General features: G+C 37.5%; 2 protein-coding genes across 3 annotated transcripts; one reads left to right on the top strand and one right to left on the bottom strand.

The window, feature by feature from the left end:
- The first annotated feature begins 1,464 nt into the window (after positions 1–1,464).
- Positions 1,465–5,457, top strand: neil1 (nei-like DNA glycosylase 1). Its single transcript, XM_073832153.1, has 10 exons — positions 1,465–1,956; positions 2,575–2,694; positions 3,822–3,924; positions 4,013–4,106; positions 4,233–4,354; positions 4,438–4,465; positions 4,548–4,612; positions 4,696–4,885; positions 4,978–5,067; positions 5,146–5,457. The coding sequence occupies exons 1-10, from the start codon at positions 1,499–1,501 to the stop codon at positions 5,193–5,195; spliced, it is 1,320 nt and encodes a 439-aa protein (XP_073688254.1). The 5' UTR covers positions 1,465–1,498; the 3' UTR covers positions 5,196–5,457.
- A 79-nt stretch (positions 5,458–5,536) lies between these two features.
- man2c1 (mannosidase, alpha, class 2C, member 1) lies at positions 5,537–25,943 on the bottom strand. Of its 2 annotated transcripts, none has more exons than XM_073831774.1 (26): positions 25,792–25,943; positions 25,416–25,541; positions 25,222–25,345; positions 23,600–23,670; positions 23,345–23,522; positions 23,056–23,245; positions 20,541–20,647; positions 20,235–20,345; positions 20,040–20,132; positions 13,463–13,579; positions 13,281–13,376; positions 13,059–13,204; positions 12,760–12,883; positions 11,202–11,323; positions 11,039–11,124; positions 9,933–10,094; positions 9,687–9,769; positions 9,501–9,595; positions 9,309–9,413; positions 9,031–9,187; positions 8,806–8,949; positions 6,479–6,588; positions 6,282–6,361; positions 6,061–6,200; positions 5,862–5,965; positions 5,537–5,782 (listed from the first exon to the last, which is right to left on the bottom strand). In XM_073831774.1, exons 1-26 carry the CDS (start codon positions 25,890–25,892, stop codon positions 5,668–5,670), a joined length of 3,087 nt encoding a protein of 1,028 aa, XP_073687875.1. In that variant the 5' UTR covers positions 25,893–25,943; the 3' UTR covers positions 5,537–5,667. The 2 variants fall into 2 exon arrangements, with proteins under 2 accessions (XP_073687875.1, XP_073687876.1); XM_073831775.1 differs by having other exon boundaries at positions 25,416–25,470; positions 25,792–25,896.
- Between the last annotated feature and the right edge of the window lie 668 nt (positions 25,944–26,611).

Consider the following 26,611-nt stretch of genomic DNA (forward strand, 5'->3'; position numbering starts at 1 on the left):
AAATAAACTACAACTCCCATGATCCTCCCGTGTCCGTTTCATAAACTGTAGCTAATATACCCCGCGAGTTTCCTTGATGATATAACAACAAGCTTGAGGAGCAAAGGTGGGTTGGTGCACGATTCGCTTCAATTAATTAAACCATCGATTTACTTCACTACTTTCTATTTTGGAGCACACGTAGCCATGTGACAATTAATCAAGTCTGCATGTCGCAAAATGTGCTTGTAACGTTAGCACTAACAGCAGACTTTAACAAGAACATCGTTCAGCATGAGGGAAAGATTTCCTGAAAACTTACACAAGAACGCTTGTCAGATGCTTCTCATTAGTGTACACATTCATATACGAATATGAATGCTATTATTATTGTCCACTAAGTACTTACTGTTCACTTTGGTGTGTATTTGTATTTTAAAGCATTAGAGGGAAAAATACGGTTACTAAAGGATTTCCACTTATTAGAAAACAAATACTACTACTACTACTAATAAAATAGTGAAAAATGGCTGGAAGATTATATACACAGGTTGTTGAGGTGACTGAATTGATCGAGCTCTACTTTCAATAGTGTTACTCAAGTTCTAAGAAAAAATACATTATTTTTTCTATCCCCTCATTAATTTATGTTAAATATAGATGAATTAGTTACTACGAACGATCCTTCTATCCAAAACTAGCGAACTCCTGTACCCATTCGGTATTAAGTATTTTGTCTTTATAACTTATGTCTATTTATTTTGGATGTTTATGTAAAGATTATTCGTAGAAAACTGCAAAAAAATGTTTTTAAGAGTCATAGGCTTCATTTTGTAATAGAGTGTTTTCATCACTGATCATCAGTAGGCCATTTTAGCGGCACTAAACGTAAACAACACCACTGAACCGAACGAAACTTGCATATTTTGCTGATTATTGCTGCTGAAAATGGTCAATTATTGTCATGTTTTGGGCTGGACTAATCAGTCAGACTGAGAAAAATATTTGGAGTACTGTAGACTGCCATAAGTTATAACAAATCAAGAAGAGGGCAAAAACTGTCTGAGGTACAAAAGGCGTTTGTGGTTGGCCAAACTGAACCAGGATTTCCAGGGCAAGAATTTCGACAACATTCATATTTGTTCTTATCATTTCTGCTCAGGTAGGTGAAATATTAGGCTAGTCTTTTAATTAATACTGCTTGTGCGTATCTTTAATACCTATTAACTTTAGTTTGTCAAAATATTGCACCCTTTCCTGCTTACGAAGTCCTAATCTATATGATTTAGCAGCTTCCACACTTTTTTTCCATAGACACAAATTAGCAGAACAACGTATTTAGTAGTGCATTAACCGTACAATCCATGCGAGTATCACCAATATGGCCGCACATCTGGGTAACTAACCAAATTGTGACATAAGTGCAAACCCTCTATAAGTTTTCTGTAACAACATCTGACCCCTTGCGATCTTACATTTAGGTTTCTGACGACACCCTATCTACATTTCCTGTTCAAGAATGCCGGAAGGCCCTGAGCTCCATTTGGCCAGCCTGTATGTCAACAAGATGTGTGAAGGGCTTGTGTTTACTGGCGCCGTAGAGAAATCTGAAGTGAATAAAAATCCTGAGGTCCCATTCTGCTGCGATGCCTACTGCATCAAAGCCCAGTCCAGAGGAAAAGAGGTCAGACTCACACTTACGCCCATTAAAACTGATGACGACGGTAAACGCAAGGTCAGTAAACATCACTCCCAGCAGCCGATGGATGTGGTTTTCCGATTTGGGATGTCAGGGTTTTTCCGCTTCACCTCAGTAGACGATCTTCCAAAACATGCCCACCTGCGATTCTACACTAATGAAAACCCACGCAGGGTGCTGAGCTTCGAGGACACCCGCCGGTTCGGCAGCTGGCATCCAAATGGGACCTGGCAGAAAGACAGAGGGCCTTGTGTCATGTTTGAGTACGAGAGTTTTAGGTGAGGGAGAAAAATTCATTGGGACAGTGCTACACAATGCATTCAACTGTATAGGGGCAGTCATGTTTACAGTACTATAGTTCAGCAAAAATTCACTGATAAAATTGAGTCATTCCAACAGGAATCAGGAGTTTCCTGTCAGTGCAAAAAGTGAAAGCTGCTTTGTTTGAAAGTGAATTAGAAACGAGAAACAATGGACCTTTCTTTTACTTGCTAAATTTTCACACTTAATAATCATATTGTACACATTAAAGGGATATAGTTCCCCATGGTTTACTCACCGTCAAGCCATCCTAGGTGTATATGACTTTCTTCTTTAAGATGAATGCAATCAGAGTTATATTAAAAAATGTCTTGGCTCTTCCAAGATTTATAATGGCAGTGAATTTTTGACATTGTGGTGTACAATTTGATTAGTCTCCTATTTTGGTTTGACTAGCACTGCTCATATAATGCTACGTCTTGGAAATTGTTAAGGTCAATGCTGATATTGTGACAATGTGACACTGGTTTCATATTTTTACACTGTTGTCAGCTGAGTTTTAATTCATACAAAAAGATCAGTTTACAGTGTTGTCTGTTTGTCAGTGATTACTTAAACTGCTTTAACTCTTTCAGGGAGAATGTTCTTTCGCATCTGTCTGAAAGGGCTTTTGACAAACCCATCTGTGAGGTGCTTTTGAATCAGAAGTATTTCAACGGGATTGGGAACTATCTCCGATCAGAGATTATGTTTAGGTAATTTACCATCTACTGTTTTCCAGGTTTGAATTACTAGAGATGCACCGGTCGACTGGCCATCAATTTTTGCACCTAACATGCATTCAACTTTTTTTTTTTTCCTATCTATGTAATTTCCCAAACTTGCAAGCTGTAAAGTTTTTAAAAATGGAAGTAGAAAAACATTCGGCACAATAATTTTAATTTGGTGTAGGATTGTCATTTCATTTGATTTTAAAATTACATTTACATCATTCGATTTAAAAATGACTTTACAAACTTTGTTTGTTGCGTAGTAGATTTTTTTAGATTTTATGTAATATTACAAAGTGGAAGTCAAACTATTCAGTTTTTTCCTCAAATTTAAAACAACTATGTAACATTTCTTGTTCATATATGCATTTATTCTTTTTTGTCTGTTGCTTAAAAGACTAAGTTGCAATAGTACGAAGCCCTGCACATGACATGCAGGAACAAAAAAGTAAATTGTGCGCATGATTTGCTAAATCGTCCACATTATTTACTAATTCATTCTCTCGGTTTACTAAATCATACACACTGTTTACTAATTTGTTCTCTTGGTTTACTAAAACGTGCGCACAATTTACTAATTCGTTCTCTCTGTTCACTAAATTGTGTGCCAGATTTACTTACTTGTTCTCTCAGTTTACCAAATCGCTCAATATAATAATCCTTTCCCTTAATTTTAAGTAAACCGCATGCACAAAATAATATGCCTTGCAGCGTTGCATTGAATCATTTTAAAGTAGAGACATCTACATTTGCTTATGCGAATGCAGGCAGGAAGTAGACTAAATTATTTTGTGTGCATGATTTACTTAAAATGAGAGAACTATTTATTATATTGAGTGCACAATTTGCTTAAAATGAGGGAACAAACGATTAAATTGTGCGCACGATTTAGTAAACCTTGGGAATGAATTAGTAAAATATGCACACTGATTTATTTTGGGAAAAAAATAAAACCGCAATCAGAATCAGCTATGAAAAATTACGAACGGTGCATTCCTAAATTAAAGAATAAAACCACATTGTTTAGTTGAAAAACTTCTCTATTTGCTGGCCTACTATTACGGCAGTCCAAATCTAATTATGGACCTATTTTTCCCCTCAATCTTTTTCAGATTACAAATCCCTCCGTTTGTGAAGGCACGGACAGTTCTAGAGGGACTTGTGCTGGAAGACGAGGATAAAAAGAAGGTCAAAAAGGAGATTGCGGTTGTAGAGGTGAAGGAATCTGACCCTCTTGTCTGTGTCAGTGTATTAATAGGCACTTTGTTTAAAATAAATCATCGCTTTGTTCTCTTTTATTCAGTCAACAGATAAAACCGGAAAGAAAGGGGTGAAGGTTGAGACTCCAGACCTTCTTTCTTTGTGTCACACTGTTCCCTTAGAGGTGGTGAAATTGGGTTGGTTTACATTTCAAACACTTCTGACTAACTGATTTTGCACAGTTGTACATGCTAGGATTTGCGTATTATGCTACTTGAATGACATGCATCTGCTTTTTTATTTCATTCTTTTTATACCTTAAGGAGATAATGGTTATGCTCCAGCAAAGGGGAAGTATTCTGCGCTACAAGCCTGGATGCAGTGTTACAGTGTGGAAGGAATGAACTCATTAGGTGACCACAATGGACGGACAGTTTGGTTTAAAGTACGTGTAATTCTCTGCCACTGTTAATTCTAATTCTAATAGAGTTCAATCTGATTTTGTTTAATGGTTCGCTTTGCTTTTAGGGGGATCCTGGTCCTATGGTGCCGAAAGGTAAAACCCCTTTGCAATATAAACAGATGATTGATCCTAAGAATGTCAAAGTCACATGTAACTAAAAATATTCCTCCATTAGGTGCCAAATCTCGCAAAATTATGTGGAAAAGGCAGACAGATGATCACGATTACACTGATTCAAAAGTGAGATGTTGTTACTTTACGTTTCTGACATTTGGATTTATAAACCGATGCAAGAACTTTGAACAACACTTGCTTCACTCTAGAAAGCCAAAAAGACCCGTACTGAGAGCACTGCAAAAGAAAAACCTGCTAAGAAAAAGGACAACATAAAGGTAAAGAAAGAAACCGCAAACTCCAAAATACAAAATGCCTCAAAAAGACAGACAAAAGGCACAAAAAGGGCCACTGTGGACAACAAGAAGCCAAAAACCCAAGGAAAGAAAAGCTCAAAAGGTCAGAATCTCACATTTAACATTTATATAGCTACTCTTGAGTTTCATTAGTAGTCAGATCCTGATTTCACCGTAATTTTGTTCCTCCAAAAGCTGGAACTAACAGAATCAAAGGTCAACGTGTGGAGAAAGTGATTAAAACTAAAAGGAATTCTGTCACCTGCAGGAAAAGCGCAACAAAAGGTATGGATAGGTCTTTTAATACAGAATCTGACTCAGTGAGGAGTTGTGTCTTGCTATTTTAATCATTCTCTATTGTAGCAAAACCACAGGGCAAAAGTAGTGGCACAAGACGAGGCCGTTCCAAATGATGTCACTCAGACTAAATCATCACAATCCTTTTCAGCAAGAGGTGAAGTCAGCAAGCTACTGTAATGGACCACCCAGACCTTTTATATTCAGTAACGGTTTCATAATCCTTTTTTAAAGCAAATAAGAAATATATGTAATCAGATATATATAAATATATATATGACTTTTGTATTCAGTTGTGATTTCATAATCCTTTTTTAAAAAAATATATTTGTATGTAATCAAGTATATAAATATATATATATTTTTTGTTGGATAAAATGCCTGCTTGCAAGATACCTTTTTCTTAAGATTTCACAAAAAGTTGACGGCGGAAAAAGAAATAAGTAATCCACTTTAAATTACACTGGAATTTATTTTTTACAAAAAAAAAAAAAAAAGTATTGTATGAAAAAAAACAGTTTTCCAAAGTGGCAGCAGCTACTTAGTAACAAGTGATTTAAGTACCTGCATCATATGCAATTAAACGGATCACTGTATAATTAAGAGGACAGATCTAATCTGAAAGGGTTTGAATGTTAAGGATATTCCAGAGGTGGTCTTTGACACAGGAATACTGGAATCAGGACGCTCCAGGAGATCACAACTGTAAAGACAATAATTGAAAAATAGTGAAAATAGTGTTCTTGACAATTAAACAACATTAGTATTCATTGGTTACGTACTGCCATGCTTCTTGCACGGAAAGGGATGTTGACAGAGTCGTAGTCACGCTGCTTCCGTGAGACTCATAGAGGCGAATAAGAAGGGCATTCTCTCTGTTTTCCGCCTGTGAGAAAAAGGAAACAGAGTTTGTTCCAAACACAGACAGTGGGCAAAATAATTTAGGAGAGATCACCGGCAGGACATTTCATGAATGGGCACCTGTTTTACGGTCTCCAGGATGACCGCAGGGGAGTTCACAGAGAACGCACTCCAGGGTTCAGAAATGACGCTGTGAAAGATGTGAAGCGGGAAGTTCAGGTTGTAGGCGTACTGGATAACTGACGCATCCTGGAAGGGGCCTTTATAGATGCATTAGTTTTATTCATGGTTGTCTGAAATGATTTATAATTGTTTTCAGATTCAAAATGTACAGTACCAACCTTTGTGTGGCATCAAGGCGTAGGTAAAATTATGACGACCCATATCTGCATTGGCATCTGGTGCTTTTGGAGCCCGCAAACTGTGAAAAAAAAAAAAAAAAAAAGTAGTGACGTTAGCCAAAACATAACCCATTTTAAAGACCTGTCTGTACTTGTGTTAGAAAGACACTGCTTTTTATTCTGCGTGGGTAGCTTACAGGGACAAGTTCATGATGTTTCCATGGATTGAGTAGCCGTATTTGGAGTCATTAAGTAGAGCCACGCCAAAGCCATGCTCAGACAGATCAGCCCATTTGTGTCCCCACACCTAATATTTAAAACATAAATTCAGACATTATGTAAAGTTCTCAAAAATGAACAAAATCACAGATGTTTTAAGGAGGAGACATTGCTGAGAAACCCATGGGAGAAATTGCAGTGTTCAGCATGGGGATGTTTCAAATTAAAAGAGACCACTGTCCTCTTGGTGAGGACATTGTCTGGAATTTCTGGCCTAAAACGTGCATGGGCATTCATTTGACCAACTAGAGCAGGGGTCCAAACTCGGTCCTGGAGGGCCAGTGTCCTGCAGACTTTAGCTCCAACTTGCCTCAACACACCTGCCGGGAAGTTTTAGCATGCCTAGTAAGTGCTGGATTAGCTGGCTCAGGTGTCTAATTGGGGTTAAAGCTAAACTCTGCAGGACACCGGCCCTCCAGGACCGATTTTGGGCAATCACTGAACTAGAAAAATGCAGCTTTTAGTCTTGATTTGAGCTAAAGAAACATCAATGATTTTTTTCCTGATTTTTTTTTTCACTTTTCAAAAGAGAGGTCACCGACAAGACATTTCATGAATGGGCACCTGTTTTATGATCTCCAGGATGACCGCAGGGGAGTTCACAGAGAACACACTCCAAGGTTCAGAAATAACGCTGTAAAAGATGTGAAGCGGGAAGTTCAGGTTGTAGGCGTACTGGATAACTGAAGCATCCTGGAAGGGGCCTTTATAGATGCATTGGTTTTATTCATAGTTGTTTGAAATGATTTTTCAGACCGGATTTTTCACTGCGTCATTTCTGAACCCTGGAGTGCGTTCTCTGTGAACTCCCTTGCAGTCATTCTGGAGAACATAAAACAGGTGCCCATTCAATAAAAGGTCCTGTCGGTGACCTCTCTTTTGAAAAGTGTACATTTCAGTAACTTGTCCACCAACAAAATCAGGAAAAAAACCATTGTATCCCAAAACAAAAAGTATCCCAAACAGAGTACTTGTGGACTTTGTTGACTCGTAGCCTTCGCTACACCAGTGATTCTCAACTTCAGTACTCGGGGCCCACTGCTCTGCACATTTTGTATGTTTCTGAAACTGACACACTCAGTTCACTTTATGGATCTTTCTCCTAATGAGCTAATGATCTGAATCAGTTGCGTTAAATGAGGGAGACATACAAAATGTGCAGAGGCCTGGAGTTAAGAACCATTAGGCTACACCAGGGGTTTTCAACTCTGGCCTTTGAGGTCCACTTTCCTGCAGAGTTTAGCTCCAACCTTGATCAAACTCACCTGCCTGTAACTTTCTAGTGATCCTGAAGACCTTGATTAGCTTGTTCAGCTGTGTTTGATTAGGGTTGAAGCTAAACTCTGCAGGAAAGTGGACCTTGAGGGCCAGAGTTGAGAAACCCAGGGCTACACAAAGTCTATCAAGTTTATAGACCAGGGGTGTCCAAACTTGGTCCTGGAGGGCCGGTGTCCTACAGAATTTAGCTCCAATTTGCCTCAACACACCTGCCGGGAAGTTTCTAGTATGCCTAGTAAGTGCTTGATAAGCTGGTTCAGGTGTGTCTAATTGGAGTTGGACTAAACTCTGCAGGACACCGGCCCTCTAGGACCAAGTTTGGGCAACCCTATTTCAGACCATAGAGCAAGGCTGGGTAGCTCTGGCTCAGAGTCCACTGTCCTCCAGACATCATCAGGGTTGGAACTAAACTCTGCAAGGCAGATGACCTTGAGGGCCAGAGTTGCCCAACCCTGCCAGAAGGTGTCCCATTTATCAATTATGTTTCTAATGGACTCTCATGAGCACCTCTTTGCAGCCACCATGTTCCTTTCCCAGCCCACCTTTACCCCGGCTTTTCCACCAGCATGAACTGGATGCTAGTTCAGAGCCAGTGCTATTGCCGGTTCAGAGTTGGTTCAACTGGCGAGCCTTCTAAGAACCGGTTTGCCTTTCTTACATCACTGAATACATCTCATGCTGACTGGTCTGTGCAGTGGTGACGCATCCCGAACAAGCCTAATATCAACAATGGCAGACGTTGCGAACATATGTCAGCATCCAAACACAGCAAATCCAACGTGTTTGTGATTTGCCGCTATTTCAAACATTGCGGTTAAAAGTTTCTGTTTGTCTTGTTGGTCAAGGTGAGGACACAGTACACTACTACTTGACTATTATGAAGTTACCAGCATGTGGACTTTTGACAAGAACTGCAAGGAATGAGGGTTAAATTTGTGTAAAAGGGATTAAACCAAGTACACACTACCTCAAAGCGAGCCCAGTCCCAGGAGGTGTTTTTATGAGTGGGCCTCTGCAAGTGTCCAAACTGGATTTCATAGGTAGCATTTGGGCAGCGCACCTGCACAGGGAACTCCACCTTCAGAAACTTGTGTGCCTCTTCCCATTCAACCTGGAAACAAGATATACATTCCGCATCACCAAGTTTCTGGAGCAATCAGTTGATCAAGCATGAGATAACAATCTTTGCTACCTGCGTGTTGAATTTGATATAGGGACAGCAAGCATCCAGAAGAATCTCCTGTTTAATAGTGCTTTTTCCGCTAATCCTTAGTGAAAAGGAGACGCTGCCCTGAAGTCTCCCTGATCTCAACACCTTGGCAGGCTCGATGACCTCAATTACAGCCTTCCTGTGAAAGCAGAGTTATTGCCAGCCAAGACATTGACTCGGGTTCATAAGGAGTTCAAAGCTTGGTTCATACTCAGTCAGAATCTGATCCCACCCACTGGAGAGACAAGAAACAGACTCACCTTGTCTGAAGGTGGTAGTCCATCACATCCCAAGCATCCCAATATAGAGGCACATCATCAAACAAAGCAAACTGGTTCCCGAAGCAACCCTCAGAAATAGTTTCCCTGAAATAAAATAGTTTCTTGCAGCAAGTACTTTAAATGTCCTTATAAGATTTTTCACTTTTTTGATGGACCTACATTATGACTTACCTGTTTGTTTGAAGTAGAAGCAAGGACATCAAACGACCCGTTTGGTCTATAGTGGCCTTCAAAAGGCCATTCTCCATCACAATGGTCCCATCAACCTGTATTACAAAGAGCACCCACTGAATGACGAAGACATGTGGGTTGAAGCAAAACAAGGAAAGATGGAAAATTCTCAAAGAAATCAAGTACCATCTTTGTGATGGAAACAGAATCCTTGGGCTCTGCCATCTCCGTGACCTGAGCTACACCCACACTAGGTACTTTTACCAAGGCTGTGGAAACAGGTAGGGACCATAATGGGGGTTGTGGTTCAAAGAGTCTTTCTCTACTTTAATGAAATCTTACCCTATTATTAGATATAAGTAAAAGATATCTTTGAGGTGTAATCAAAATAAGGTCATCTAAACAATATTATGTTTTGTCTGTGGAAAGTACCTAATCTCATTTGAGTGTCCTCCGCTGGCAGTGATATGACTTCAGTTCTTTCCCAAGGTAAAGTATTCAACACAGCCAAGCTGGATCCTGGACCCTTCTCAGGAGTGGATCCAAGTGATTCACAAGCAGCAAGAAGTAGTCTTGACCCTGTGGTGTGAATCTCTGAAAAATATGAAATTCATTAGGTCATCGGATGATGCAGTTCAATAGGAATACCACAGACACAGGATGTGGAGCCCATCTTATGAATCATCCTAACTCTTTGTGGTCACAAGTCTTTACTAAGTCTTTGAATATTTTAATGTTTTTGTCATCTTTGACTCATCCTCATGTCGTTCCAAACCCAACATGAAGGGATGGGATGACAGGCAGAATATTTACACATCTGTTTTTCATATGGATTCCAAGTCTTCATACAACAATATGTCACATGGACTATTATTACTTTTATGGGCCTTGAACGTGGTACTTGCGTTGCTGTCTATGCAGGGTCAGAAAGCTCTCAGATTTAATCAAACATATCTTAATTTGTGTTCTGAAGATGGACAAAGGTCTAACGGGTTTGGAACAACATGAGGGTGAGTAATTAATAACATCGTTTTCAATTTTTGGTGAAGTAACATTTAAGTTCTTATTCCTCCACCATAGCTCTAAAATCTAAAGTATTCAGATATGTCATGTGAGGATACATTTACACTAGTTTTGCTGTCAGCAATACAGAGTGCCACTGGTTCTCATGAGTCTCAAATTTGAGTGTGGAGAAGTGTGAATGAGATTTGAGATAGCCAAAGGGCAACACTTTCAATGAAATAAAATTCAATACTGCCCACACAAAACAATGTTAGAAGACTTGGAACTGGTACTTTTATGAGATTGTTTCCCCCTTCCCCCATATTTAAAGCTAGACTCAGACAGTCTCCATTCATTTAGACTGGATGAAAAAGAACATCTTTTATGCTTCTCTAAAGAATGAAAAATAATGCAGAGTTGGAACGACATGAGGCTGAGTAATACAATAACTGAATTTTAAACTTGATTTAGTACTACTACTTATTCTTCTAAAATCAATGGTTAGAAGACAATATACTGACAGGGAGATGGTTTACCGTCATAGTACTGTAAAGCATCCTCAACAACCATCTCAATACAGCTGCCAGGAATCACATCATGGAACTGATTAAGTAGAAGCAATCTAAAAAACATCCAGAGAGTCACTTGAGATCTCAGCTATGCTCTTATCATCAGGATATGTGATGCATCAGTACTTGCCTCCACAGGTCTTGAAGTTTGCATGCTGGGTATTTGAAGCACTCTTTTTTACACAAGGCTAGACAGCTAGCCACCTCAACATCATGAAGCAAAGCTTCACATTGGCGATTTCCCAACTTTATCTACAGAAAAAGAATTAAAAGGGGGTATATCATCGCCTTGTTTGTTAAAATAGTCCAGTGTAAACATGGCAAAACCAAGCAAATCATTTAGACATTGATATTGTATTGACATTGGAAAACTATTAGCAAATGACGCCCTTTATATATCTGGGCTGGGTTTTTCAAAACCATCACAAGCTATGACCGTATAGAGACCATTAGTTGGCAGAATGCTTTAGGGAAACCCAACCCTGATGAATAATGCTGTGAACTACACTTTCACGTTGAGGTTAGCCAGTCATAGCTGAGGTCATTTACACACTCTTAAAAGCACAGTAACCAAAAAAAAAAAAAAATGCACTTCACTATTTACAGCCGGAAAGTATTCGCAGTGCTTCACTTTTTCCACATTTTACGTTACAGCCTTTTTCCAAAATGGATTAAATTCAATATTTTCTTAAAATTCTACAAACAATACCCCATAATGACAACGTGAAAGAAGTTAAGAAGTTTGTTTGAAATCTTTGCAAATTTATTAAAAGGTGATGAGCCGTTCCTGGTTTCATCCAGACATGACGCTTGACATTCAGGCCAAAAAGTTCAATCTTTGTTTCATCAGACCAGAGAATTTCAGGTACCTTTTGGCAAACTCCAGGCTGGCTGTCATGTGCCTTTGAAGTACTGAGGACTGGCCTTCGTCATACAGACCTGATTGGTGGAGTGCTGCAGAGATGGTTGTTCTTCTGAAAGGTTCTCCCCTGTCCACAGTGAAACACTGGAGCTCTTTCAAAGTTATAATCAGGTTCTTGGTAACCTCCCTGACTAAGACCCGTCTCCTCTGATTGCTCAGTTTGGCCGAGCGGCCCACTCTAGGAAGAGTCCTGGTTGTTTCAAACTTCTTCCATTTATGGATGATGAAGGCCACTGTGCTCATTGAGACCTTCAATGCTGCAGTTTTTTTTTCTGTACCCATCCCCAGATCTGTCTCGAAACTATCCTGTCTCAGAGGTCTACAGACAATTCCTTGGACTTCATGGCTTGATTTGTGCTCTGAGATACGTTTACCACAGGTGGACTCCAATCAAGTTGTAGAAACATCTCAAGGATGATCAGTGGAAACAGGATGAACCTGAGCTCAATTTTGAGTGCCATGACAATGGCTGTGAATACTTATGTACTTTTTTTTTTGTGCATAGATTTCAAACAAACTTTTTTCCATTAGATTATGTGGTATTGATTGTTGAATTTGGAGGGAAATAATGAATTTAATCCATTTTTGAATAAGGCTGTAATATAAAATGTGGAAAAAGTGAGGTGCTGTGAATACTTGTCGGATACACTGTATTCTAAAAGTGTATTATATGGCACTTTACTAAATCAATGAAAACTAATGGAGGTGCACTAATTTTACCAATTTGGAAGTGCACTGTATTGAGTTTTGGGAGACGAAGACACACCTTTGCTTGTGTGGTGTAAGTGCCATTATGCAGCTCAAGGAAGAGCTCGCCAACCCACGTGCACAGAAGTGATGAGTCTGATTCCAGTTGAGAGAACAGGACATCAGGATTTGACATCTGAACCCTGGGTGACACAATCACAATCTCATATCATTACGAAATAAAGACGACTGATTCGGGTAATTTATTCTTCATTGACGTCATGCATTTTAGTGTCTGTTGTTCTATATTCTCTTGTCTAAACAGCAGGAAATGAGTGTTTCTGTTACACCCTCAGACAGACGAAAAAGGAAACTGACTTTGGAAGGCAATCGGTGTCCCGGACACGCTGTAAACGGTCCAGCATTAGCTGTGTGGGTCCACCACCCCCGTCTCCAAAACCAAACAAAACCGCGCTGTGATTGGCTCGTCCCTTGTCTTTATTTTTCTTCACCGTGTTAACCAACTATGTTGAGCCAAAAAAAGGAGACATTAGGTGAGCGTTTATTAGTTCGCTAGGCATCACATGATGACATACTTACATCTTCCACTTTACCCTTCATCTCATAAGAGTTACCCGGAGGAAAATGAGTGAGAACCTGCGTCCCATCAATACCCTCCCAAAAGAATGTGTTATGCTGGCGGAAAGAGGATTTATGAGATTCAAACACCAAAACAACCACAATAAAGGGGCTCTACACGTACAGATGTGGTAGATACATACCGGGAATGTGTTAACAAGGTTCCAACTTAGCTTTTGAGTAAGAAAACGAGAGATCCCACTTCCTTTCATGATTTGAGGCAGCTGTGCTGAGTAACCAAACGTGTCTGGCAGCCAGAACTGTGTGAAACAATACAGTAGACCATGATTTAGTACAGGAAATGAGTGTGTGTGTGTGTGTGTGCGCATGTTCAGAACAGTGACTAGCATAATACAGAGTCTGTAGAATAAGAGTATGTATTACTTTAATTTTGATCTCCACGGTGTGTAAAATCAGATAGAGAAAAATCTATCTGATCTTGATCTCAGATCTATCTGAACTGATCTTGGTCCACTCCTCTTTCTCTTTCTTCCATAGTTTGGTAACTGTAGTGGGTTGCTTAGCCGTAACTTTGTCACCAATGATTTTCCAGAGATTTTCAATCAGGTTTAGATCAGGAATCTGGGCTGGCCATTTCATTTTTTCAATGTTCTTAGCTTCAAGGAACTGTAGAAAACATCTTTCAAACCATGACACTTCCTCCTCCACCTTTCACTGATTTATTTACATACTTGGGCTTTAGTCATTCCTCAGTTTGATGCCAAACAAATTGTTTTAAATCCAACCCAAATAAATTAAACATGCTCTTATCACCAAAGTGAACTTTGAAACAGTTATTTTCTCTCCACATGTTCCTCAACAAAGGTGAGCTTAGCCTTTTGATTCTTTCTGCTGATGAGAAGTTTGTTCACTGCAGGAGTGCACTTTCAGTCCGACTTCTCTTAAACATGCCGAGACAGATCCATACCCTGTTCAGCACTGAACTGGCAAGCAATTCCAACTGCAGTGTTGAACCAATTCCCTATTGAGATTCTTTACCTTATCCTGTCTTCTCGTGTGTTTGTCTTACGTGGACAACCAGCCTTTTTTGGGGGACTTGAATAAATTAGTGTCATTGTGAACCTGCAATATTGAGGTTGAAGATATTTTTTTAAATGTCCTACCGTAAACACACAGCCGTTCAAATGTTTGGGGTCAGTACATTTTTATTATTTTTTTATTTTAAGAAATTAATACTTTTATTCACCAAGGATGTATTAAGTTAATAATTAATAGTTTATTAAAAGTTAATAAATAATTTACATTGTTATAAAATATTTATATTTTGAATAAACACTCTATTTTTTAAACTTGTTATTCATGAAAGAATCCTAAAAAAAAAAAAAAAACACAGGTTCCAAAAAATATTTGGCAGCATAACTGTTGATATTATCCAACATTGATCATTCTAATAATAAATCAGCATAATAGAATGATTTCTGAAGGATCTTGTGACACTTAAGACTGGAGTAACAGCTGATAAACATTCAGCTTTTCATCACAGGAATAAATTCTATTTTAATGTATGTTAAAATAAAAACATTATTTTATGTTGTAAAAACATTTTGCAATATTACTATTTTTTCTGTATTTTTAATCAAATAAATGCAGCCTTGAGCATAAGAGACTTCTTTAAAGACTATTACAAGTCTTACTGACCCCAAACCTTTGAACGGTAGTGTATATCAAAACTTAATTTTTGATTAGTAATATGCATGGCTAAGAACTTCATTTGGACAACTTTAAAGGCAATTTCTGCACCTCAGAATCCAGATTTCAAACAGTTGTATCTCGAACCAACACTGTCCTATCCCAACAAACCATACATCAATGGAAATCTTATATATTCAGCTCTGAGATGTATAAATCTCAATTAAAAAAAAAATTGACCCTCATGACCGGTTTTGTGGTCCAGGGTCATTAATATAAATTAAAGTTAATATTTCTAGGGCTGGCCTCAACAAGATTTTTCTGGTCGACTAGTGTCATTCATTAGTTGTTTATTAATAAACGACTTGCACGTTTCTTAATAAACCATATAAATCATAACAATGAGCCTTTAATTGCCTAATTGCCACGGCACACCGGAAGATATATTTATGAATGTGTCTGGGAAAAACAGCAAGGAGACTGTGTTAACATTTAAATAATTTGATAAACTAGTGGTTTCTTTGTTTTCAGTTTAAGAGCGACACTGACAGAAGTGGATGACACCTCCGCAGTAGTGATGCTCCTGTATGCATGTTTCATGTGGATTACATAATCTGAGAATATTTGTTTTCTATTTGAATTGGTCCATTTAAAAGTAGACTTTATCTCTCTATAGATATATTTTTCATGTCTGTAAGGTAAGTACACAGTTTTGAAGTTGTGCGCTCAAGTTCACAAAGAGCGAGACAGCAGAAAGCGCATCCTGTTTGCTTTAACTATTTTACAAAAGCGCAACGTTTTGTTGTTATTGTGAGTGCACACAAATAAACTTAGTCTTTACAGATTCAAAAGATGTATATTTTTCATCCGTATGACCTAGAATGATAGGGTATTATAAAGGGGTCATCAGATGCCCATTTTCCACAAGTTCATGAGATTCATTAGGGTCTTAATGAAAAGTCTATAATTCTAACATTCTCAATAGTACTGTAATAAAATACCCTTTTACCTTGTCAAAATCAGCTCTGCAAAAAATTTAACTCATTGCATGGTCCCTTTAAATGCAAATGAGCTCTGCTCGCCCCGCCCCTCTCTGATTTGGGATTATGAGCCGTTATGTTTACATTATTAAGAAAGGCAGTTTGCAAAGATGCATAAAAAACCCTTAAGGTGCGTTCACACCGGACGCGAATGAAGCGGCAAGCGCGAGTGATTTACATGTTAAGTCAATGCAAAGACGCGAATAGCCATCCTGCGGCGCGAAACGTGCGAATGAGGCGGTGCGAAACGCGCAAATAGCGTGAATGAAGCGGCGCGCATTGAGCGTTTCAAGCGATTGCCGCGCCATTCGCGCAAGTTTAAAAATCTGAACTTTGGCGAAAATCCGCACTGCGTTAACCAATCAGGAGCTTGCTCTAGTAGTGACGGAGGCAGAAATCCGAAACAACAATGGAGGACAAAATCACCGTTGCTGTATGTGGTTACTCGGAGCTATAACATACATCTTTGTACTTTTATAGAAACAGGAATAAAAAGGATCTTGCTTGGAAGAAAGTGAGTGAAGGGGTCGGACAATCTGGTAAGTTTTAAAAAACGCTCTTTACTCAATTTGATCTACATATATATATACACATATTGAGACTACAAGCAAGCTAAAGCTGGCAAATTGAGCTCATTCACCCATTTTACAACTAATTTCCCGCTAGTCTCAGCCACAGACATCACGCCCACGGAACGTTGGCTAAACGTCTGATGCATATGGTACGCTTAACTGGAAACACTTCAGGAATGTCGAAGTCGTCATCTGATTAGTTGAATTTGACCAGATTTCCGGGAGACGCGAGTGTCGCTTTTATTTTCGGTCCGCCGAGAAACAAAGCGCAGACTGATTTACTCGGCGTTTTGCTAAAATGTGCTTATGCAGACGCCATTGTTGTTATACACATATGTGACGTTCGCGAACAAATTACTGACTTACTGCTTGTTCTCCCTCTTCTTCGTTATCTTTCAATGTTGGTTATTTCAATGACTGACTTGTTGCACGCCAGTCTGTTGTTGTGGGGGCATTTCCACGCACAGAAACGTGACGCTGAACGAAACGAACTGTGATTGGTTGTTTGACATGTCGATCAAACGGTCTTATGGGCGGGACAGACCTTCAGCCGTCAGTCTGAAGGTCTGGCTACGCGAGGCTACTTTCCCGCTGACGAGTGGCAGAAGCCCCTCCCATGACGCGAATTTGCGTCTGTTGTGAAGTAAATGTCATGCGCGAATGAAGCGAGTAAACTTAAATATTCAAGCGTCCAACTACGAGCGAATAGCGCGATTTATTCGCGCAAGTCGCGTCCGGTGTGAACGCACCATTATACTCACTTCTGCTGTGGGTGAAGCTGCATCAGGAACAATTCGCACAAACTAGATTAGGATATGTAGATAAGGATCAGCGTTTTCCTTTAAAAAAATTAAAGTAACGTTTTCCTCTGTGTCTTCAGTGGCTCAGATGTCAGGAGAAAAGGACGACTGCACTAAATATTTCAATAATTTAACACATTTGCAAGGATAGGGTTCTCTGATGTTTATGATCCCATGACATTTAGGTAAACTAAATATTTCATCTTATTTTAGAGTTTTATTTATTTGTTTAAGTTTTTATCATTTCAACCCAGTGTTGGGAAACCCTGACAATGTAATGCGCTTAATGTTGTCATTTTTATACTGATATGGTTCAAAATGATCCTATTCAAATTAATGTAATAAATTAGTCAAAGGTAATCAAAAACTGCTTCATTCCGTTATCTCCTCTCAAGGCCCATCTGTGGGTTGTGTCTGACAGAGATACAGTCTCAAGGGCCCTCCCTTCAGGTTCTCAAGAACCCCTCAGCCTTGGCAGAGAAAGATATGCACCGTTTCCTTTCATAATCTGTTCTTTCCCAGTAACTTGCAGATTTATTTTAAAAAGATTAACACCTGTCTCTGTGAGTAACTGCACGCACCTGCATCAGGCCCGTCGCCAAGGGGGGGCATTGGGGGGCAGAGCCCCCCCAAGTGACTCGAGATGCCCCCTGCCTATGACCGTGAGTTAACTTACTTTTGAGAACAAAAAACATTGATCTAGCATTGAATACTGCTAAACAAATCATAGCTCTAAAGGAGCACTAATCTCTACAACGGGAAACTAATATGAAGCTAATAAATAATCGTTTCTGTAACCTTTTAATGCACATTTTGGGATATTGCACAAAAAACACTGGATGGAAGCGCCAAGATGCGCATAAATTCTAAAAATGCACGTAAAAACTTATGTGCCAAGTAGGATAACATTCTTATCCGGTAAAAAAACATGCGCATAAACTCGACGGAAACACTTTTACCTAATACATTCCTTGATGCGCATCAAAAATTTGACATGTGACTTTGCGATATGATAGCATAACAGGACCAACCAACAGACCGATCTCATTGCACAGCATCTTAAATTCAAGTTCCGTCATTTTAAAATGCTTGAGGAATGTCTCAAAGTGCTTCGTTGTAATAAACTCCCAGAACTGTTTTCCCAAACAGCAGGCTCTGAAATAAGATGACTGCATTTCGTCTGCGCGCTCTGAAGCTAATTTATTGTATACGAGAATGATCATAGGCTATAGCCTACTGTGCCTCCTCCTACTGCAGAACATTTATTTTTGCTTCGTGATATTTAGCGCAAGTTAATCAGGAAGTGACAATTTTGTTCTCTTCAACTCACTGGATGGTAACATTGCTTTATTCACAAATGTTTTATGCTATATTCTAATTTTGCGCATAAGATTAATTAACTTTGGATGTAAACATACTGGCGTAGCAAGCAGGCGGGCACACACTGCGCATGGGATTCTGTGTAGGGAGAAAACCAAAATAAAAAAGGGTATAAAAAAAATAAATAGTCCTAAACGAAATATGTTTCACTAAAGTAATTCTTATCAAAACCAAATTAAAAAACTGTGCGACATGTCTACACTTAGTTCTGGTTCATTTAGTGACCACACAGCAAGCTCAAGGAAACAGGCTGAAAGCCCACACTTTTTCTTTATTTTACGAAAGCTGTTTTTATAGTGAGTGCAAATAGAAGTTGACCTTTTACAGTTCAGAATAATGTCTTATTCTTATCTGTGACCAAAAATTACATATTTTATGTTGGTTCCGGTATAAGGAAAAAAATCTAAGCGATCGCGCTGGAGCCTCTAGATGTGAAAAATATTTGTATTCTTGCCGAAAGATGCATAGGTGCATTTCAGTTTCTCTTTAAACTCGTATGGTTAGACTTTTGTATGGTGTTTATAACGAATGCCATTATAATTTGTGATTTATTTCATAATGTTTATATATAAATTTGTACTATAATCTTGTAGCTGCTCATATTTTTTTATGTTCGTCTGTCTGAATAGGCTACCATAAAATTTAAAGGATTTGTCGACAACAACTGTTTTTTTCTCTCAATACAATTTTGTCTTATGTGTGTATAGCAGTTTTTTAATTCATGCAGCAAGTGTTTTAAAACTAGTAAGTATGTAAATACGTTTTTAAACTTTACATGCTTTGAAGGAACTTTTAACTATAACTTTTCCGGTAGTTTAATGTAAAAACATTGTCATGAATTCGTTGTAAATTACAAAATTCATTGTTATAGGCCTATATAGATGGAAGAATATTGTTTTAGCAAAGTATATAGTCGCATATAACATTATAGTGATGTATTGATAAATATTAGACAGTGCATGTGTTAACAGCCTACGCGATTCCTAAAAAAAAAAATTCTCCTTTTGCTCCGTTGCGCAATGAGCTTTACAAATGTTTTAATCTCGAACTTTATTCAAGTTCTAATGTTATATATATATATATATATATATATATATAGTACTTCTAATGTCTGTTTATGAGATCATAAAAAGTGTGCCCCCCTATGAAAACGAAATGCCCCCCCAATGAAAATTTTCTGGCGACGGCCCTGACCTGCATCAACACTGATAATGAAGTAGAGAACTGTACTGTGTCCTGCTGAGAGAATGTATTTTTTCTTTAGACAAAGAGAGGTACCTCTTTACAGTAATGTCCAAATTCGTCCTTGAAGAAGTTCTGGCCATGAAGAAACTGTCTGACCATTGATTCCCCAGACGGCAAGTTGCCATCCTGATACAAAGAAACACAACAAATGAACTTGTTAAAGATTTAGACACTAGTTTAGAACAGATTGAGGTGAAGAAACCTTGTGTACAATATTTTTTATCCTACCATTTCCACCCACGTGCCTCCGACCGGAATAAACTGGCCTTTCTGCACAAATTGCTTGATCTCTGAGAACAGGCTCGGGTACCAGTTCTTCACCCACTGGAACTGCTGTGCCTGAACATACACGTTTTTCGATTATGATGCACTTAGTTGACGTTTATTGTTTGTCCCGAACTAATGCTTTGTTTTATAGGTTAACCTAATCTAAAAACCTTTTCACATCAAAATAACATAGTATTTAGTATGTTTATTAAGTGTTTTCCATTGGCTGATGCCAAAGGAAAATCTGTAAGCAAGGTTAAAACTTACTTGTGAGCATGTAAAGACAAACTCTGGGTTCTTCTCTATCAGTCTGATCACAGTGACCCAGCTGCGAGCACACTTTCTGATGGTCTCTTCATATGGCCACAACCAAGCTGAGGAGGGGATTGAACACATTCAACATGATCTAATATTTGTCATGTTCCCTACAATTATACATTGTGTAGTTCGAATTGATATATTGCAGATTTGTGAAATTAAAAAATGTGAAATTATTATTATAAATTTAAAACAATTGTTTTTCATTTTAATATATTTTGAATTAAAAAAAATAAATAAATAAATAATTTAGAATTTCAGAATTCTTTAATGAATAAACAGTTCTCAAGAACAGCATTTACTTAATTTACTTAAAATTTGGTTAAGTTAATGCGTCCTTGCTGGAAAAAAAAAAAGACTTCTAAAAGCAAGTGTTTTTTTTTTGCACTTATTTTACCAAAAATGTAGTAAAAATTAAAAAGGCAAAATTATAATTACAATTTAAAACAATTTTCTTTTTCTTTATTTTTAGTTGAGTTAATGCGTCCTTTCTTTAAAAAAAAAAAAAAAAAAAAAAAAAATTAAAATGGTACATTATTTTTACAATTTAAAACAATTTTAATAGATTTTGGATTTTGAAAATGAAAAAGGTGACATTATTATTACAATTAAAAACATTTTTAAAATATATTTAATAATATTCCTGTGATACAAAAATGAATCAGCAACTATTACCATGTAGTGTCATGAGTGTCACATGAGAAATCATTCTGATATACATAATTTTTTTTTATTTAATGATTTATTCATTTATTTTTCAGAATTTGATGAATAAAAAGTTCACAAGAACAGCATTTATTTAAATAGAATGAATTTTAAATAGCATTTATTTAAATTAATGCATCATTGCTGAAATATTTTTTTGAAGGCTAGTGTTTTTTGTTGTTTGTTTTTCTTTTATTCTACCAAAAATATAGTAAAAATTAAAAATACGAAATTATTATTACAATTTAAAACAACTGTTTTGTTTTTAATTTTAATATATTTTGAATTTTAAAAATGGAAAATGTGGCATTATTATTACAATTAAAAACATTTTTATATACATTTTAATACTATTCCTGTGATGCAAAGCTTCAGTCTTGAGTATTACATGAGAAATCATTCCGATATACATGTGTTTTTTTTTATTTTTTACCTATTTATTTACTTTTTCATAATTGTTTGACGAATAAAAAGTTTACAACAGCATTTATTTAAAATAAATGTTTGTAACAATATAAAAGTCTTTCCTTTTGGTCAAGTTAATGCGTCCTTGCTAAAATCTTTTAAAAAAAGAAAAGAAAAACTAAGGCTAGTGGGGTTTTTTTGCACTTATTCTACCAAAATATAGTAAAAATTTAAAATTTAACATTATCATTATAATTTTTTTTTTTTTTTTTATATCATTCCTAATATGCAAAGGTATTTTTTCCATGCTGTAAGTAATAATTTAGTAATAATTTATTTTAAAAAAAATACTTTAAGGCTAGTGTTTTTTTTTTTGCACTTATTCTACCAAAAATATAGTAAAAATGCAAAATGCATGTTATTATTACAATAAATATATTAAAACTGTTTTTTTATTTTAACATTTAAAAAAAATAAAAAATGTGACATTACCACAATTTAATTTTTTTTTTAGATTTTTTTAGATTTAGATTTTGAAGGCTAATGTACTTTTTAAAATACCAGCAGCTGCAAAAATAAAAAAACTACTTTTGTTTATCAAACAGTGAAGAATACTACCAGACTACTACTACTACGACATTTGACTCTTGAGTCAGGGGGGGCAAGAAAAAAAAAAAAAAAAAAGAATTTAAGCCTTAAAACAGTGCCCTACCATATTGCAGCATATCAAAGCAGTGTTTTTTACACCCCTAAGGCTAGGGCTTCGGGCCAATTTTCACGTCATAGTTCAGACCCGGGCTGGCATCGGGCCTGTTTTAGGCTTCTCCTTATTTTTATAATTTAGACATCCATCAATTATGGTAAAGAAATAAATGCTGTGCTGGTGGAAATAACACGAAACTTCACTTTCGCTTTTGAGACCGACTCGGACGCTATTTAGTGGCCTTCAGCGCAGCTGAATCCGCGTTCAAGCGCATGCAATAAGCTAAAACTCACCCCAAGCACCGGCAAAAATAAATAACAATGAATGTGTCGAGGAAAGAGTATAGAGACATATCTGATTATTTATTAATAAACTTGTGAATTCTGAGTCAGTGTCGCAAAGATCCTCGCAATCTCCTCTTTGGACGCGCCTTTAGAGAGAAATTCATCTTTACGGATTACATGAAAAAGTTTGTGTTTTCGATTTGTTTTATTTCGTTAAATAATCATTTAAAATTTTCTATAAATATATTTATTATGTCTGTGAGGCAAGCATTTTGCTTCATTTTGTTAAGCGCAACTGCTGCCCCCTTGCCCCCCCACCCCCTGCCCACTCCTAATGTCGCCCATGCTACCAGACATTAAATATTACCTGAGTCAATATGACAGTGACCCATGGCATGCACCACATGTTGACTCTCCCCATTTTTCTGGTCAAAAAACTTCTGGGCTAGACTTCGAGCAGCAGCAAATGAACTGGGATTGGCTGGATCGCACAGATTCACCATCTCATTCGCTGTAAACAAGGCCTGGAATCCACGCTGCTCTCCTTCTCCAAGTAACTGCCCAAAAACAATGTAAAACAGACAAGGGAACGTGTATCAAGGGCATACATTTTGCTTCCCTGTCAACTTTAACCTCACAATGTGAAAATACAGTACCTTAACAATGTCCACAAGCATCTCAAAATCAGTGAGAAGCTCTCTGACATCTCGATTGAAAACAACAAGCTCGGCCTTGTGGAGAGTGAACTTCTTGTTTGGGTCGGGGGCGGCGATCATGGATCCTTGTCCTGCTCCAAAAAGTCCATTACATGCAAGTTCCACATATAGGGTAATTCTGAAACATCAGATTAAAACATGATGATTGAATGAACTGTATATCAATACAGCCTATGATATTAGATTTCCACTTACCCATGAGGTTCACTGTCCTTCAAGCACTCGCTCAGAACATAACTAGTCTTTTCACCTTCTTTGGTCAAACCCTGAAAAATAATTCACACTCAGTGCAATCTTAAAGAAGTTGTTCACTTCCAGAACAAAAATGTACAGATAATTTACTCACCCCCTTGTCATCTAAGATGTTAACGTCTTTCTTTCTTCAGTCGAAAAGAAATTATGTTGTTGTTGTTTTTTTTTGAGAACATCTCAGGATTTCTCTCCATATAGTGGACTTCTATGGTGCCTGCAAGTTTGAATTTCCAAAGTGCAGTTTAAATGCAGCTTCAAAGGGCTCTAAACGATCCCAACCGAGGAAGAAAGGACTTATCTAGCGAAACAATTGGTCTTTTATTAAACAAATTGACAATTTATATACTTATTTTTTTTATTTTATTTTTTTTATTTGGAGTGCAAGAACATACATGGTAAATGCAGAAACAGAAACAACAACAACAGAAACAATACCAACAAAAAACAAAAAACTATACTAACAACAACAAAAAAACAACAAAAAAACAACAACAATGATAATAAATGAGAAATGAGAACAAGACCATCTGAATAATAATAATAATGTATATTATTAAATATTATTAAAGTAGTAGTAGCAGTATAGGTAGTATTAGCATGTTCAAAAATAATAGAAATGGCCATAAATCGGAGTAACAATGACATGACAATGATGATACGGTTAATATTTTGTGATGACAGTAACAGTAATATCAATAATAACAGTAATCATAATAATAATAATAATAATAACAGCAATAATCCCAAGGATGGTGATTACAGTATGATGTTGTGATGATGGTAAATTTATATACTTATTAACCTCAAATGCTCATCTAGGGTAGGTTGGAAAACTCCCATCTCATTTTCTCCCCCAACTTCAAAATCGTCCTACATCGCTGCAGAAGTACCGACCCACTGTTTACAAAGTAAACATGCAAAGAAGCTCCGATTGTTTTGCTAGATAAGACCTTTCTTCCTCAACTGGGATCATTTAGAGCAGGGAGGCCCAACCTTGCTGCAGAGTTTAGTTCCAACCCTGTCTGTAATGATCAAGTGCTCCTTCAGATCCTAATTAGTTGGTTCAGGTGTGTTTGATCAGGGTTGGAGCTGAACTCTGCAGGAAAGTAGATCTCGAGGAACAGGGTTGAGCACCCCTGGTTTAGAGCACTGGTCTCAAACTCAATTCCTGGAGGGCACAGTTTAGCTCAAACCCTAATCAAACACACCTGATCCAGCTGATCAAGGTCTTCAGGATCACTAGAAACTTCCAAGCAGGTGTAAGTTGGAGCTAAACTCTGCAGAGCTGCGGCCCTCCAGGAATTGAGTTTGAGACCTCTGGTTTAGAATCTGTTGAAGCTGCATTTTGGAATTTCAACGCCACCATAGAAGTCCACTATATGAAGAGAAATCCTAAAATGTTTTCCTCAAAAAAAAATATTTCTTTACGATTAAAGAAAGTAAGACATGAATCTTGGATGACAAGGGGGTGAGTAAATTATCTGTACATTTTTGTTCTGGAAGTAAACTTCTCCTTTAAACGTTTGCCAAGACATTCATGATTTTTTAATCTGGTCCTTCCTGACCTGGACTGGTTGTTGATCCCGCCACACCATTCCCTCTCCGTCGCTCTCCCATCTGAGGTGGACCTCCTTCCCTCTCCAGGCCTCTGGGATCGTCAAGACCACTTTGAACCAGCACGTCCACCATCTGTGAAACATTTACTTCAGTACACAACTATACACAGTTTGTCAGACAGTAAACTATTTACGCAACTTACGTGGGCCCAAATGCGTCACCAACTTTACAAGGCTGAAAGTCTTGCTTGATGGACTCTGAAAAAGGAATACGCTTTTCAGACAGGAACACAGAGATGGATTCAAGTGGATGAGTGTCTCCAAACAGTCTGGGGGGGAATGATAGTTTAAATCACTGCTCAAAGCAAACCATCAACAAGAGTAAACAAGGTCAAAGGTCTTCTGTTAAGCTTCAACTAGATACAAGAAATAACTATAAATAATGATTATTTAAGTCGTAATTCGTAAGTTTAACCTGAAAACCGTCAAGTGAGTTTGCATAAACAGAAATATCTAGATACCAAACATTAGTATGCACAGACAGAATAAAACCGTGTCCATAAAAGAACACCATCTTACCTTCCTCTAAGATTGCAGTCTGTGAAATATATATCGGAGATGAACTTCTCCGCTCGTTCCAGCAGAGTCCGTCTGTTTTTCAGTACAGGTTGGTGGTACATGATTATAAAGTAATGTACAGTAGTTATGAATGAACAGATGAGCTGCAGAAGCGTCTCTGCACTTGTACCCGGAAGTACATTGATAATAACAATCAGCTGCAAATACGAGTTCTCCGTTTGATAAACGCTAGAGGACGCCATTGCATTGTTTTACCGTGATCTTCAGTCACTTACGTTTCTTTTATGAGTTTGTTTTATGTTCAGAAATAAAAGGCACAAGGTCAGTTCTTTATATTCTTAAACGGGGTTTGTTTGTTTTTCTACTTACAGTGGATTTAAAAACGTTTTCTTGGTTATACAAGAGCTGTCATTACAACTGTCTTGGAAATATTTTAATGCCTTTATGGTTAGTTTTCGCTACTTTTCAGGCGTTATAGAATTTAATGTTTTACACTTGCATTCCCTGCTGAAAAAAAACAAGAGACAACAACTTTTAACCATTAAATCCATAATTTTTTTTTTCTACTTTGTTTTGGGACATATTCCATTAGGATTTAATGGTTTAAAGGAGTAGTTCACTCTCAGAAAAAAAAAAAAAAATTATATATATATATATATATATATATGTACTCACCCCCTTGTCATCCAAGGTGTTCATGTTTTTCTTTCTTCAGTCATAAAGAAATTATGTTTTTTGAGGAAAACATTTCAGGATTTCTCTCCATATAGCGGACCTCAATGGTACCCCCGAGTTTGAACTTCCAAAATGCAGTTTAAAT

Source organism: Garra rufa, chromosome 25 (genome assembly GCF_049309525.1).
Source record: "Garra rufa chromosome 25, GarRuf1.0, whole genome shotgun sequence".
NCBI classification, from domain to species: domain Eukaryota; kingdom Metazoa; phylum Chordata; class Actinopteri; order Cypriniformes; family Cyprinidae; genus Garra; species Garra rufa.

Excerpts from the sequence above, each read along its gene's own strand:
- neil1 (XM_073832153.1), top strand. The coding sequence starts at position 1,499 with ATGCCGGAAGGCCCTGAGCTCCATTTGGCCAGCCTGTATGTCAACAAG. Across the intron at positions 4,886-4,977 it reads AGGAAAGAAAAGCTCAAAAG|CTGGAACTAACAGAATCAAA; the intron begins GTCAGAATCTCA and ends TTCCTCCAAAAG. Across the intron at positions 5,068-5,145 it reads CAGGAAAAGCGCAACAAAAG|CAAAACCACAGGGCAAAAGT; the intron begins GTATGGATAGGT and ends TCTCTATTGTAG.
- man2c1 (XM_073831774.1), bottom strand. The coding sequence starts at position 25,892 with ATGTACCACCAACCTGTACTGAAAAACAGACGGACTCTGCTGGAACGA. Across the intron at positions 20,648-23,055 it reads TCACTGTCATATTGACTCAG|CTTGGTTGTGGCCATATGAA; the intron begins GTAATATTTAAT and ends TCCCCTCCTCAG. Across the intron at positions 20,133-20,234 it reads GAGGCACGTGGGTGGAAATG|GATGGCAACTTGCCGTCTGG; the intron begins GTAGGATAAAAA and ends TCTTTGTATCAG.